This window comes from Leptonychotes weddellii, chromosome 11 (assembly GCF_054177405.1).
Source record: "Leptonychotes weddellii isolate Sample4059 chromosome 11, ASM5417740v2, whole genome shotgun sequence".
Taxonomy (NCBI): Eukaryota; Metazoa; Chordata; class Mammalia; order Carnivora; family Phocidae; genus Leptonychotes; species Leptonychotes weddellii.
The window spans coordinates 39,548,417-39,563,634 of NC_138379.1; the positions used below are offsets into that span (position 1 = coordinate 39,548,417).

General features: G+C 51.6%; 1 protein-coding gene and 1 long non-coding RNA gene across 5 annotated transcripts in view; one reads left to right on the plus strand and one right to left on the minus strand.

Moving 5' to 3' along the window:
• Window positions 1-15,218, plus strand: part of LOC145716189 (uncharacterized) — a 111,260-nt gene that overhangs the window by 15,097 nt on the left and 80,945 nt on the right. The window lies entirely within an intron of this gene.
• Window positions 229-15,218, minus strand: part of PARVA (parvin alpha) — a 155,449-nt gene continuing 140,459 nt past the window's right edge. The window contains exons 9-13 of the mRNA XM_081798596.1: window positions 14,629-14,690; window positions 13,850-13,918; window positions 10,844-10,945; window positions 10,004-10,076; window positions 229-594 (exon numbers count right to left, since the gene is read on the minus strand). Coding sequence (XP_081654722.1) covers window positions 518-594; window positions 10,004-10,076; window positions 10,844-10,945; window positions 13,850-13,918; window positions 14,629-14,690 — 383 coding nt within the window. The 3' untranslated portion in view covers window positions 229-517. The remainder of the gene's footprint in view (window positions 595-10,003; window positions 10,077-10,843; window positions 10,946-13,849; window positions 13,919-14,628; window positions 14,691-15,218) is intronic.

Here is a 15,218-nt window from a genome sequence, read left to right on the forward strand (position 1 = left end):
TGAGAGCGCAGGTGCACGCCCCACCCCCCACAACTACAGAGCGTGCAGAGTGTCATGTGATGGGCTAGTTATTAACAAACATGTTCAAGGAAGAAAAATGCCAGCCTCTGGCAACTCACTGAGCCTCAGTTTCGTTGTCTATAAAAGGGGATTATATTACCTGCTTTAGTGGGAGTCATGAGTATGTCGGAGCGCTTACCGTGGTGCCCGGCCCGTAGTTTGCGACCATTAAATGGTACCTATTACCTTTATTTTAATCTTCTGAGGGGGAGTCTCTTGTGCCTAAACTGGTTCCCAAATCACACTGAGGAAATCTGGACCTGGCCCCAGGGTGGGAGCGATGGCCCGTCAGTCCCCAGGGCCTGCGAGGTGCGAGTCAGCCCACTGAGTTACTGATCCTTTCCTTCCTGACTCCAGCCCTGCTGTCCCTGGGTGGGAGCTGGGTCGGCGGGAGAGCAAAGAGCTGGACACGGGAACAAGCAGGCGAGGGCGGTGGGGGAGCGGGCTGGTGTGCCCCTCACTCCATGTTCCGGTACTTGGTGAAGAGGTTGTACAACACTCGGAGTGTGGATTTCAGGTCACAGTTGACAATGTCTGCACAGAAAACAAAAACGCACGTGGCTTCAGTGGGGCCACACAGCCCCCTTCCTTCTACCACCCACCTCGTGTGTCCAGCATGGCCCGGGGGTGGGTGTCCCGCCCCCTCACCCCCAGGACATCATCTGGTGCTCCTGAAGAGCTCCCAGTGCCGCTGGGAGAGAAAAGCCTCCCCCACCAGACAACTAGAGGCAGGGGGGTGGTGAAGGCTGGGCAGTGTGTACAGTAAGAATTCGGAGCAGGGGGCGGCAAGGCGCCGAGGTGCTGGGCGCGGGGGTCTCGCCTCTCACTGAAATAAAGCAGACCCCGGAGCCTCCAGGCTTTGCTCTGGAGACATCTCCAGGTGGGGGGCCCCTGCCCCGTCTCCCGAGTCTCACTTGTGTCCAGGGCTCCTCTGCCTTCAGCCTCCGCCACCAGAGCCAGCTAGGAGTGGTGGGGAGGAGCCGGGGCGGGGGGTGCTGGGGCCATAGAGGGGGGCACCAGGTGGGGAGTTAGGACGGAGCTGCCTCTCCCTGAGGAAGGGAGGGCCCCAGGGGCACAGAAGCCCACCTGGCAGACAGTACTCAGTAAACAGGTGGCATCAGGGAACAGACTGCTTCCGGTGGAGGACGGAGCAAGGCAGCTGGGTTTGAGGCTGGGAGTTTGTGTTTTCAGGAGAGTTCTGCCATGGGCTCCCCAGCTTTTATACAACCATTTCCTCCCTCCCTCCCTTCTATTTACTGGTCACCTTCTCTGGTTGCCCCTTGAGCCCTCTGCCAGCTCCTCTGCCCTACAAGGCCCCCCCCCCCTAGTCTTGTCCCCCTACACTCACTCCCTTGGAGAGCTGTCCGTGGAGAGGACATAAGAAAAGAATCCTGTCTACTACTTAGGAGTGCGTATTTAGGTAAAAAATAAGGAAAAGTGAAAGAAAAAGAAAAGCAAAAGGCAAAAGCCCAATGACTCTAAAAGTCAGGGCAGTGGTTACATTTAGGGAGAAGGCTGAGGATTCTGTAGCTGGAAGGAGCACCTGGGAGCTGCGAGGTGCTTACACCGTGGCTTGGCGGGACGGTACTTCACGGACCTGTAAGTTATGTCTTATGTACCTTTCTGTATATGTGATGTTTTGCACAGTAAGAATTTTTAAAAACCTGTGTAGAAGGTCAGATGAAGTAAGTGTTGTAAGAGAAAATAATAAATGCTCTGGGATTCAGAGGTGGGAAGTTCCTGCAGAGCCACTGGGAAGGAAGGGATTGGGGAAGATGTTGGAACTCTAGCCACCCTGGTCAACAGGAACAGGGGCTCTTGGAGATCAGGCAGAGCAGGAGGCCGGTGGCTCTGATAGGCTGGGTTGTGACCCCCAGGTTGGCTGCCACACCAGGCACGCTCAGGCCCCGGGGCCCAGGCTCTGCAAAGATCGACACGGACTGGGCCACAAGCTGAGGGTCCAGGGCCTAGGGTTCCTCTGACCACTGCCCTCCACCCCCTTGCCCGCCCAGCCTCATCCCAGCTGAAACCAACCCTGTTCCACCCCAGCTGGGCTCGGACCCTGCTCCAAGCTCTCCTGCTGATGGATGTGCTCATGGCCTTCCTAGGACTACTTGGGAAGCCTGGAGCTCAGCTTCCCTTTCTGCTCCCATGTCAGTTCAGGCACATATATGTATTTTTTCAGGCACATACTGAGCCTCTGTCGAGACCCTATCCAGTGGCTCCACCCTGCTACCTTGCCCTGCCCATCCAAGGCATTCTCCCTAGGTGGAGTCCTTTGCCCTATAGGCTGATTCTTGCTTTTCCCTGACTGCTTGCTATTGAGTAGTTCTTAAATTCCACTCAAGTCAAACGTTAAGAAGTTAGGGGAGGAACTGTTGGAAAGCAGAGAGGGACAGAGGTGAGCTCAGCAAGGGAGTGAGCATGAAGGGGAAGGTAGGGACCACGGCAACAGGCTCCTAACTGGGCTCCTCAGAGCCTCTTGCCCTCTCCAATCCATGCAACCCACTGTAGTTAGACTATTTAGTCTCTGGGTATGGTTGTGCAGGATGTACACTGCACAACCTTAGGGCGCGTCATTCACATTTCCAGGGCATCATTACCAATAGACCACAACATAAATGGTGCCCCTTGAAGTTGTACAGCTCACGACTTGTATGGCCATACACCCATTTCACTTAAGCTAAGGTTCAAAATCCTAAATCATGAATTTGCAAGGCATGATGTGAACCCGGCCTACCTTTCCCAGTCTCCCTTCATGCCACACTCCCCCTCATTCACTCTGCACAGGTCACATGGACCTCCTTTCCTTCCTTCCCAATGGCTGCGCTTCTCCATCATCTTGGCCTCTGCACACGCTGTGTGCCTGGATTACCCTTCCCAGATCGTTAACTCCTCATCTTTCTGCAGACCTCAGCTCAAAGCCCCACCTCCTTAGGGAAGCCTTCTGGACCCCTGGCCTGGGTGATGGTACCCTGCTTTATGATCTCAAAGCCCCCCTGCTCTTCCTTCATGGCACTCACTCCAGTTCTAAATTGGTGATTTGTGTGTTCATTGGATACAGTCTGCCTCTTCCCTGGACGGCGTGTGACTTGATCACTGACAGCCAGTCTTGCTTGCTCCAGCACCTAACCTAGTACCTGGCATGCACAGACCTCAAGAGGTATGAATAGATAGCTGGATGAATGAATGATTGCGCAGTGTCGTGCGAGCCAAGGAAGAAAATTCCAGGAAGAGGAGATAGCCAAAAGGGCTACATGCTCCTAAGAGGGGAAGACTGGAAAGAGTTCCCAGGGGACACGGCTCCAACTGGTGGCGTGGGAGAGAGCAAAGCCATGTGCAGGGAGAGGCAAAGTATTACCCACAGAATGGGCAGATGCGGAATGGAGGCAGTGGGCCTGGGCACAAAGGAGGAACTTGGGGGCCTGATGGAGGACAGATAGGGATGGAGGCAGGAGGACTTGTTTTCCCCTTGTAAGGACGGGTGAGTTGTGAGGTTTCTGGAGAAGGAAAATGTCCAATATGATGGGAGAATGTCTCAAACTGACCATTTAATTTTAAGGCCCACTAAGATTTGAAGCCCATCTTCGTGATAGCTGCGTAACCCAGTTATGTCATTTAACTTCTCTGAATCAGTTTTCTCACTGGTAAAATTGGGTTTTATGAAAAACCTCTAGAACACATTAAGGGCTCCCTAAATGGTCGTTCCCTTCCCCTTTCCCATCTTTGCCTGTTAACAGAGCTGCTGTGTACAGCTGTGCAGTGTGTATACTGCACAACTCCTGGGGGCGCCATTCACCTAGAGTAGGCCCTGGGAAACCTGACTTCCTTCTTCCTACAGGCCATCACCTTATGAAGAAAGCCAACGGTCACACAGTTCCAAGCAGGTCAGTAGATGGGCTTTCTCAGCCAGAAGAGGGGCTCTGGATTCCTGGGAATGAACTGTGACTCCATGCTATATAAACAGAGCCTCTTGAAAGCCCTGGCCTACTAAACTATGTGATTAGTAACTCAGTCCTGCTCTGATGGCCTCTGCGTGCTGGCCCAGGGCCCCTCTGGCAACAGTCTGGATGCTGGGGCTCCTATTTAGAAACTACCAGAGCAGAGTCTGGCTAGCTCACTGTGAGCAGGGGAGAGACCAAATGGACCCCAGGCTACTCCAGGGAGAAAAGAGCCTCCGGCCAAGGGGAAAAGGTTCCATGTTTGCTCCTCTTGCCTGGTGGTATGAGTGCCTCTTCCTGTTCATTGGGTGACCATCCCAAATGAGTTCATGGCTCTCGTACTGATGCAGAAGTCAAAGGAAGGGGACGGGAACTCTTCACAGTGGAAACTCAGTCTTTACCCAGAGGGACAGGGCCCTGGATGGCCATGCCCTCCATGGACCTCCTCCCAGTCTGGGGCAGTCGCTGAGCCCCTTTCTCTGACGCTTCCCTGCTGGGTCCCCAGATCCCTTGAGCAAGGTGGGAAGACAGCGGGCAGCTCACTGCCACCAGGTGGTGGGGGCTGGAATAAGTTGGGCAGTCGCAGGCCAGCTCCTCGGGGTGGGTCTGGCCCCCTCCCGATGGAGCTAGCTGATCCTGGGTCTCTGTCTGGCTTACCTTGCTTCTCCCTATTCCCCACTGGGCTAGGACCCATCCTCTGGAGATGGGTCATATTGGTGTTGGCCTGCTACCCTTAATCTGGGGAATCTTGCTATTTTCTGTACGTGTTAAAAAAAAAAAAAGACAACTGAAAGGTGATAAACATCCAGAAAAGTTCATGGAACATATATTGGCAGTTTTCAGTGCTTGAAAGAGAACCCCGAGGTAACCAGCACCCAAGAGAGAAGCAGAACGTTGTGAGTACCCTTGAAATGCCCCCTCCCTCTCTGCATTCCGTTCACAAACCTCTCGCACCCAGCAAAGATAACCACTATCTGGACTTTCTATTTTATTATATTTTGAAAAGATTTTATTTATTTGACAGAGAAGGGGGAGAGAGAGAGCACAAGCAGGGGGAGCAGTAGGCAGAGGGAGAAGCAGGCTCCCCACTGAGCAAGGAGCCCGATGTGGGACTCCATCCCAGGACCCCGGGATCATGGCCTGAGCCAAAGGCAGACACTTAACCGACTGAGCCACCCAGGCGCCCCAACATATGTACCTTTAAAGAGCAGATTTTAGTTTTGCCTGTTTTCATGCTTTATATCAGTGTGATCGTGCTACGTGTATTCTTTTGTGATTTTCTTACTCCAAATTATGTTTATAGGATTCATCTATGTTGTGTGAGCTGTTCACTTTTGTAAACAACTTTGAGGTGTCATTTGTCTTATTGAGAGAGAACTATAATTATCCAGCTCTACTTTTCTAGTTCTTCAGGAATAAGTGCTTCTCCATTTGTCGTCAATTTATGGTCCATCTTCAGTGCCTTGAAGTGGTCGTGTTGGATCCTCGTGTCCAGTTTTATACTTGCTTTATTTGCGGAAAAGAATCACTGACTTCTTCATGCTGCAGTACCTAGAAGTCCTTTCCCTGACTTCTCAGTTCACTTTTTGTCATTGTTGGGTATTAACCCATGGTCTGATGATACTCCAACGCATCTAGTCTGATAGGATATGCAGTCCAGGCTCGGCGGCCGTGGCTAGTATTGGGCTAGTTTCCTGGTGTATGGACACGTAACCTATAAGCGAGGTTACTGCATCAGATGGTGTATTAGTTTCCTGCTGCTGTTAACAAATTATCATGGGTTTGGTGGCTTAACACAACCCAAATTTGTTATCTTAGAGTTCTAAAGGTCACAGTCCAAAGTGGGCTGCACTGGGATAAAATCAAGGCATCCGCAGGGCTGCAATCTCTTCTGGAGACTCCAGGGAGCATCAGTTTTCTTGCCTTTTCTAGCTGCTAAGGGCTAGCTTCTAGAAGCCTGCATTCTTTGGCTTGTAATCCCTTCTATCCGCAAAGCCAGTGATGGCTGTTTGAGTCTTTCTCATGCTGCATCACGCCGACACTGGGTCTTGTGCTTCCCTTGTGATTATGCCGGAACCCTCCAGATGCTCTAAGATCCTCAACTTAATCACATTTGCAAAGTCCCTTTTGCCATGTAAGGTCACATATTATCAGGTTCTGGGGATGAGGATGGGAGCATTTTGGGGGCCATCCTTCTGCCTACCATAGAAGGTAGTGCAAATCCTCGACTGTATTACGTAAAGACAAACTACTCTTCAAAAATGGTTTTGTTTATATTAACACCAGCAGTTTCTGTTGCTCCATATCATTGCTAACACTTGATATCATCAGTTTTGCCACTGTCTGGTCTGCACACTCTTCTCCTCAGTGAATGGGGGCAAGAAATGGAACTATTTTCGCTATTTCCAGCCGCTAGCCAAGGCCTTCCCCAAATGAACTGATCACTTGGACCTCAGCTCCTATTACCTGCCTGGAATTTTTAGCATTGCTTAAAATCTGGCCCCAACTTTTCAACTTTTTAAATTGTAGATATTCCATCAGCCTGCTGGCTGATAGGCAGGCTCCATTCCTGGCGAGTACTAGATTTCTCCTGAGTCTGCACTTGGCTATAATGCCGGAGTCTTAACCATATTCGGCGAGGAGTCTACTTGAATAATAATGGGGTAGGCGTGTGCACTGGAAGACAGGCGGGGTGATGTCCTAAATAGCCACCAGCTTTATGCCAGGATTTCAACTGCTTCATTGGCCGTGAACGTGGTGCTAACACTTGGGCTACTAAAAGGTGATGAAGCCCGGGCAGCCAAGTCATCTGGGATGCACACCCAGCTCCCAGGAGATTTCAAGGTACGATGGAACTTTGAATGTCAAACAGCATGGCAGAGAGTGCACTTTCCTGAGCTTAAAATCCTTTGCCATGAAAAATGCCTCCACCACAGCCAATCTGATTTTGAGACACCCTCAAAGAATTACCCACATTGGCATCTTTTGTAAAGTCTGCAGCATTTACTATCGAATCTCACTTCCCAGGTAGAGGTGCAGAAACCAGACGGGATGCTGGGGTATATACCTCTTACTAAGTACAATTTCACAACAGGCCGGTTCAGTTCTCCTTTACGCACTGGAAATTTTCAGCATGGGGTGATGCCCAGTGTAACAACAAATAAAACAGATGCGTTTTTCCATTGCCATGGATCAGGAAGTTTCATATTAAGCAGTTCAGTCAGTAATTGTACAAGAAATGTCCTCTGAATCCTGAAATATCCCTATAGGTTAATTGATCCTGGGAGAACGGTCTGTTCTGAGGGAAATAAACGTCTGACAGTGGATGTGTGGGGGAAGTAATACTTCTGGTCCGTGACCAGGAAGTTTCATATTAAACGGCTCAAGAACGTGGAAACAGAAACGCTGGCCAGAACTCTCCCGCTGTCTCTCTTACTCTGAAGCGGGGTGTTCGTCATCTGGCCACGGGGCTCCAAGTCCATTCCTGATGGCATCAGGATGGCCAGAGCGACCTTGGCTCCAGAGGGCCCCTAGAAGGACGCCAACCTTGCTAGAGGCCCTCGGTAGTGACCAGATGCTTAGAACAGGTGACAGTAAGTGAGAATAAGGGATTGGCTTTTGTTGGCTAGAGCCAAGTTAGCGAGGTCTGTGACGAGGCATGACATGCGGACCCAGCCCGTCTCTTCACGATCCACCTCTCCCCTCTGGTTTTCCTGCTTTCCCCTCCAGCTTCAAGTAAAAGCATTCCCACAAGATACTGTCCTTAACCTTTTTCTTCTCTCTGCATGCTTTCCTGTTGTTGGTCTTCCACTAACTGGAAGATTTCCAATTACATAACCGCAGCCCTGATCTTTTCCCCAAACTCCAGTTCTGCTTGGTCAAGACCTCGGCTTCCTAAAGCTGACATCCTTATGTCCCCTACCAAGCTTGCTTTTCTTCCCGGGTTCCCCAATGTTGCTGACAGTGCCCCACAGCTAAATATCTGTTCTTCACACTGCCTTCCAAAGGATCTCTCTGGAACAGAGCTCTGATCACGTCACCTGCCTGCTTAAGAACCTTCCATGTCGGGTGCCTGGGTGGCTCAGTTGGTTAAGCGTCTGCCTTCGGCTCAGGTCATGATCTCAGGGCCCTGGGATCGAGCCCCGAGTCAGGCTCCCTGCTCAGCGGGAAACCTTCTTCTCCCTCTCCTTCTGCCACTCCCCACCCCGCTCGTGCTCGCTCTCTCTCTCCCTTTCTCTCTCTCTCTCTCTCTCGATCTCTCAAATAAACAAACAAAATCTTAAAAAAAAAAAAAAAAAAAAGAAGCTTCCATGTCTCCTACTGCCTAGAGAATAAAGTCCAAACTTTCTGCCTTGGTATCAAGTCTGTCTAGGACCTAAACCAGCTCGCTTCATCCTCACCAAGCACTATTCAATTCGTACTCTTAATATTCCAGCCAAATAGGTAACTGCTTACATTCCTTATCAGGTGCCAGGCGCCGTGCACCAAACACCATCACACTGAATCCTGTCATGTGCATGTCTCTCGGAGTTCCATTCTTATAGACATGAAAAGTAGGCTCAGAGATGGTGGGTAAGTTGCTGGGGGCCACACAGCTGGTAGGGTGGGGACTGGATCCAGGGCCATCAGCAGCTTAGCCACACCCTCTGCCCTCTCACAAGCAGAGCCCCTCCCCCTTTCCCAGGCGGGACTTGTGCTCACACTGTCCTCCTGTCTGGGGTGCTGGCTCCTCCCTCCCGATGGCCAAATACAAAAGCCCTGTCTGACCTTCCTGGTTTAGCCCCAGGGCCGCCATCTCCATCAAACCGTCCTCTGCCCAGACCCAAGAGATGGCCCCTCCATTCTCTCGCTCTCTTAGCGCTACCTCTTTTTTTTTTTTTTTTTTAAAGATTTTATTTATTTATTTGAGAGAGAGAGAATGAGAGAGAGAGAGCACATGAGACGGGGGAGGGTCAGAGGGAGAAGCAGACTCCCTGCCGAGCAGGGAGCCCGATGCGGGACTCGATCCCAGGACTCCAGGATCATGACCTGAGCCCAAGGCAGTCACTTAACCAACTGAGCCACCCAGGCGCCCAGCGCTACCTCTTTCAATGGCAGTTGTCACCACTGTCATTCTGTTGTGGTTACTGGGGGCATCTTTTCTCTCCCCTGAGGGTGGCAAGTGCCTTGAGGTCAGGAACAGCCCACCCCTCTTGGCATATCACCATTGATGGGGCCGTGTGCCCCTAGACAGCGCATGCCCCCCTCGATGTGGAGGTGTGGGAGGTTCAGCAATGGGGAGGGAACACACCCCATCTCTACTTGTCCACTTCCTTTAAACAACTAGGAAAGTGCAAGCAAAAGGGCCCACGGCTGGGAAACAGAATATTATCTGTGACACAGTGTTGACTCACCAGTGCTGATAAAATGGAATATTTCAGTCAGTAAGTCAATAATCGTCCGTACCAAGAAGACTCCCAGGAGAGACAAGGCTCACAAATGCACACAGCTCCAAGTGTGAGCATGGGAGCGCTGCTTGAGCAGTCTGTTCCTTGTGCATTTTTATTCAGTCTTATATTTGCAATCCGAACCCAGCAAATCAGGCCTCCTCTTTGGGCGGAGTTGGAGTGAGCAAAGAACAGGAGAGGCAATTATGCTCCGAGCAGAGCTGCCGGTGAGGACTCCTGCATCTCCCCCTGCCTGGCCGGAATACAGCTATGTGACAGGTCAGCACCCTGTCCAGTGACCGAAAGATCTGGAAACTGGGCACAGGGCAGTTCCTGTGGCCCCTCTGCTCAGGCCTTCCTCTGCGATCCCATGAGTGGGATCTTTACTTGCAGTTCACAAAGGAGCTGTAGGACTGAGCAGCTTCGCCCTGTCCCACCTTCCCTGACGCAAAGAAGCTTTCAGAGAAGAAACCCTTGCCCTGATGTCAAACATGGGGCTTGCCCTGTGCCCTGAACACCCATGTGCAGGGACAGGGTCTCTCAGTCCTGTCACAAACCCAGGAAAGAGCAAAGTACCTTCTGGCCGTGGCTTTGGCTTTTCCAATCCCCCGTCTTGCATGAGCTCAAAGGCAAAGGAGACATTCAAGACCTGGAAAGAGAAATGTGCCAGTGTCATTGTGCCCAGATTCCTGGACGCTTGGGGCTCCCGGCCCCTGACCCTGGGAAGCAAAGGAGCCAGCACTACAGCCAGAGGGGCAGAGGCTGAGTAAAAACGGGGCCCTAATGTGAAGGAGAAACAAAGCTACCAGGATGGGCAGGCTGTGCGGAGTGCGGCCTGGCCGGACCCAGCTGGCTGTTGGTGAAACGTTCCCGGAGAAGTTCAAGATCTTCTTCCTGGCCTACTGTGTTCCCGTGTCAACTGCCAGGACTTTAAACTTAGGGATATGAGTGTGCACAGTTGAAAGGATCAGATGGCAAGACATAGTCAAGAGGCAGAGAGCGGTTTCTGCTTTGGACCAGATGTCCTTTGTCTAGCAGGCAGGCTGGGGCAGCCCAGGAGAGGCATCAGAAGTAGGCTGGGGGTGAGCCTCAGGTCTGGCCAGCCTTGCGGCCACCTTCCTTGTCCTGTCTGGGGAGAGATGAGGCTGGCCTGTGTACCTGACCGGAAGCGTATGGCTAGGGGGCCAGGGCCAGACGGCAAAGGGAAGGGAGAGCTGTTCACGATGCTCAGGGGTCTGCAGGTGGCTCCTTCCCAGCTCAACTGTTCATCAGAACAGGCCCCACATCCCACTGCCGAAGACTCGGGGCCGCTGGGGAGCCCTTACCTTTTCCCTGCATGGCCCTAGCAGAGGTGTGGGCGGGTGAGTTGGTGGGACACGCGGCCTGGGGGCCTCCCTTGATGTCCCCTCCCCTTACCTTCTGTTCAAAGCTGTCCGGGGTCAGGAAGAAGCTGTGCAGGGGCACGAAGTAGCCCTCCAGGAGCCCCATGAGCAGCACCAGGTACACCCCATCTGCAAACTGGAGGGAGAAGGTCAGGTGAAGGCACTGGGTCCCAGAGACCCCCAGGCAAGCCCTATCCAGGGGGCTCGTCAGTCGCCATGTCAGTGCCCCAAAGGCTACATCCCCAGGCAGGCTGCTGGCCAGGGGTGAGGGGCGGTGGCCTGAGGCAGGAAGGTCCACTTTGCAGCAGGCCCGCCCCACGTCTGGCTTGTCCCCCATGGGAGCCACCACCCACGGTCCTGGTTTCAGCTGATCCAGCATGTACTGTGCACTGACCATGTACCCAGCCCTGAGTGGCATGGGGACCAGAGAGACAGGTGAGGCATGGCCCCTGCCCTTGAGGAGCTCCAGTTGGGTGGGGAGATGGATGTGGAGGAAAGGCATCAGCTACTCTGATGGAGGGAAGCACGTTGGCCTATGTGACCGTGACAGAGGTTCCTCACCCCACTGAAGATGACAGGGAAGGCTTCTGGAGGTGGCTCTGCCCGAATGGAGAGCTGAGGGGTGAGCAGGAGTAGCTAAGGTGGGGCAGAGGGAGGCCGGCAAGGGGGTCCAAGGCCTATGGCCCAGTGACAGAGAAAGAAGTCTAGTGTTTTGTAGGCCTGGGCAGTCTCCTGTCTCACCTCTTACTTTATTACTGTTTGAGAGACAGCATGGTGTAGCTGGTGCGAATGTGGGCTCTGGAGCTAGGCCTCCAGCTGTCCTACTTTCCAGCTGGGTGACTTGAGAAAGTTATGTAACTTCTCTGTGCCTCATTTTTCTCATCTGTGAAGTGGGGATGATGATAGTACAGTACCTACTCTATAGGGTTATCGGGATGATAGACCAATTAATATGTGCACAGTGCCTAGAACACCGTCTAGCATTTAGGCAACACTTACTAAATCTTAACTATTGCTATTACTATCTGGGAAGACAGCAAAGCAATCAGGATACAACTCCCTGGCTCTTGTTGACAAAGAACAACTGTATGCTGAGGGCCACAGCAAGAGGCTTAGAGACTGGTCCCTTCCATCAAGGGTGGTTGGGAACCTGGTCTGAGGGACAGTAGATTCCTGGGCTAAGTGGGAGGTGCAGGTCTTCTGCTGACAGGGGACGTGGGCAAGGAGAGTGTGTGCTGGGCAAGTGGGGTGGGCTTTGTGGTGGCAGTGGGGGCCTGTGGGCTGGGAGACATTTGGGATGAACTGGTATTCCCAGAGGTGGAGGATGGCCTGAACAAAGATCTAGAGGTCAGATGCATACTTGAAATTAGAGAACGTTTTAAAGGAGGTGGGGGCCCCCAAATCTTTGTGGGCATAAATCCAAGTTGCTAAAGAGTTAAGAGGTCAAAGTTCTTGGAATCATCTCAAGGAACTTAAAACTAGACAGAATTGCCTAGAACATGGACTGGACCATGAGCTGAACTCTGCTGGGTGACCCGGCTGGTGGGCCTGTGACTCAGCCTTTATGATTGGTGTACTGCTTGGCCTTGAACTTGACTTAGGAACAGCTTCCTCCCTTCATCCTTCCAGCTGGCCTTCAATTCCAGTGGGGAGAGCCCAAGCCTGACTCATCCCAGGAGTCAAGGAGAGCAGACCCCAGCATCTGTGTCAGAATCAAGGCCCTCCCACGGAACGAGTCAACTGGGCCTCTTTTTGGTGGTGGCTGGAAGGGACTGAGAATAAAAGAATCCAATCTGTCTACTCATGGGAGGACCCTGGGTTAGGGTCAGGGTTACTCAGAACTCTGAGTGCCACTGACCTAGACCATTCCCATCCCTGACCGCTGGTTCTGATGACTTGGTGGTTGAACCTGCAGACCGACCCCAATCATGCCTGGCAGAGGCTCCCTCTCCCACCACTCCTTACCCATGAAAACTGAAGTGGGAATCGCAGACTCATGCTAGCTCTCTCAAGGGCACCTCACTTTTCCAAAGGGTACCCTGTCTCCCAAACGAGTAGATAAAGCTCACTTTATAGAGTACAGACACCGAACAGTCAGGGAGAGCTCAGTGACAGACCTGGGAATTGCCTTACACGTAACAGGAGATGCCCACATCCTCAAAAGAAAACCATACTTACGAAGTTCATTGCAGATGAAAGGGGGTTGGGAAATAGGGTGCGTTATAGTCTTAAAGTATCTCCTGATAATGATTAGTTATAAGGGTGGGGGAAGCTTTACAGTAGAGAAATCTGGTGGAGACTAACCAAGTGACCAAAGTTACTGTCACCAGTAACGGGCCTAATGGACAAAGTGCCTGAGAAGAGCACAGTGTTACTGGGGTTGGAACCGTCACTGTAAATGCATAACTTGAATCTAATCATGAGGGAAAAAAATTGAGAGACAGCCTATGAACCTAGTGACCTGCACTCTTCAAAAATGTCAATGTCATGCAAAAAAAACACAAACGGCTGAGGATTTGCTCCATATTAAAAAGAGACTAAAGAGACAGGACCATTAGAAGCAGCTTGAGACTATTACAACACCTGTGTTTCTTTGACTCAGATGCTGTTGTCAAAAGTAGTCAAATATCCATGATTTTATGTGGTTCAACCTAAATAGATGAACATCTTGATGTTATAGTTGCTTGAATGTGGTAATTGTAATGTGATTATTTAAGAGCATACTTGTTCTTAGAGATGTTTGCTGAAGTATTTAGGGGTGGAGGGAGAGAAATAGACCCTGAATGTGGTCAGATGCTAACAATTGGTTTATGTAGGTGAAGAGTATATGGATGTTCATGAGAATATTCTTGCAACTTTTCAAAATAAAAAATTAGAAAAAAAAATCAGCATTCCAGGCAGTTCACCCCTCTGAGCAGAACAGAATGCCCCTCCCTCCTGGGAGAGCTTCAGGATCAGTATGGATCAGTATGGAAAGCCATCCTGGCTGTGCAGGGGTGAGGTACTTGGAACAGTGGCTGCACTCAGGGCTGTCACCCACCTGGGTTTCCAGTTCTGTGACCTCCAGGTTCAGTTTATTCAGGTGCTTGTTCACAAAAGTGATCAGTGTCTAAAAGAGAACCACACACCAGGCATGAAGATGGAGACTCCTGCCAGTGTCAGATCCTGAAGGCCACCTCTGTGACTCTACTGTGAGGACAAGGACCAGTGTGATAACACAGGACGAGGCCCAGCTGAGGGTGCTAGCAGGGATCACTGCTGAGCTGAAAAGGAACAGCCTATGAGGCTCTTCTGCAAAGCTCCTTGAGTTCCCAGGAAAGGACAGCCCCAGGGTTTGTGATCCCATGTACTATGTGACTTGAATAGCCAGTTTCAGGGCTGTGAAAGGGGCAGGAAGTCCTGAGAGGGCAGAATGATAGGTGCAGTGTCCTAGTCCAGGCCTGGGAGGGGGTGGCAGAGAAGAAATGACCTCCCTGCGTCCCTCCTTCCAGACCTTCCCAGGGGCAGGTGCATGTGCCCTGGGGAGGAGTGAGGGAGGAGGCCTGGTTGGCCAAGGGTTCAGTGTGGATGGGAAGGCAGGGTGCTCAGAGTCTCAGAACCCCCAGGAGACACTGTCCTCCTGATAGGAGGAGGGGGTGGATAAGGTATCCAGTGGGAATGAGAATGTAAAGTGTACATCACTTACTCAGAGTGGGAAAGCCCCGAGTTTGCAGAGAGCAGGTGAGGACGCCAGTTTCAGGAAGCGTGCAAGCTACCGGCGTGGGTTCTTAATGTTTGGCTGCATCTCGCTCCCCTCCCTCCCAGGCACCTCTTGCTCACCTTTTTCACTACATTGAGTTTGTCTGGTGCGTGGTCGAACAAGGTGTCAAAGGCATCACGTTCTGGAGAAACAGGAAGAGGTAAAGTGGAGCAAAGACCAGCTTCCTGGTGGGGAAGCCCCCCCCGCCCCCAGGGCCCTGCCAAGGTGGCCATACCGTCAGCTACAGGCAGGAATTCTTCAGTGCGTGAAACAATGCTGGGACTCGGGAAGTGGGGCTTGGGGCAGAGATTCTGGATTGATTCTTAGCTTAGGGGCTTTCTCTGTTTCTCTCTCTTTCTCTCTCTCTGTCCACTTTCTACATTAACCCTCTTTTGGGCTGGGGTTGGGGGGCTCTGTTGGACAGTTTGACTTGGTGACTGGTCCTTTCTCTTCACTATTTATATCCATTACATCATGATTTGTCACGGGTCTAAAGTGTTTCTGAAGCTTTTTGGAGGCAGAATGTTTTCCAAACGTCAAATCACCTCACCCCCTAATTTTCAAAACCAGGATAGCCACGGCAAACCTCGTGGTAGAGTGCACGGATGATGGGATTGGGAGCCTGGGAGCTCTGGGATAGAATGTGTGCTCTTGCTCTTGAGTGATCTAG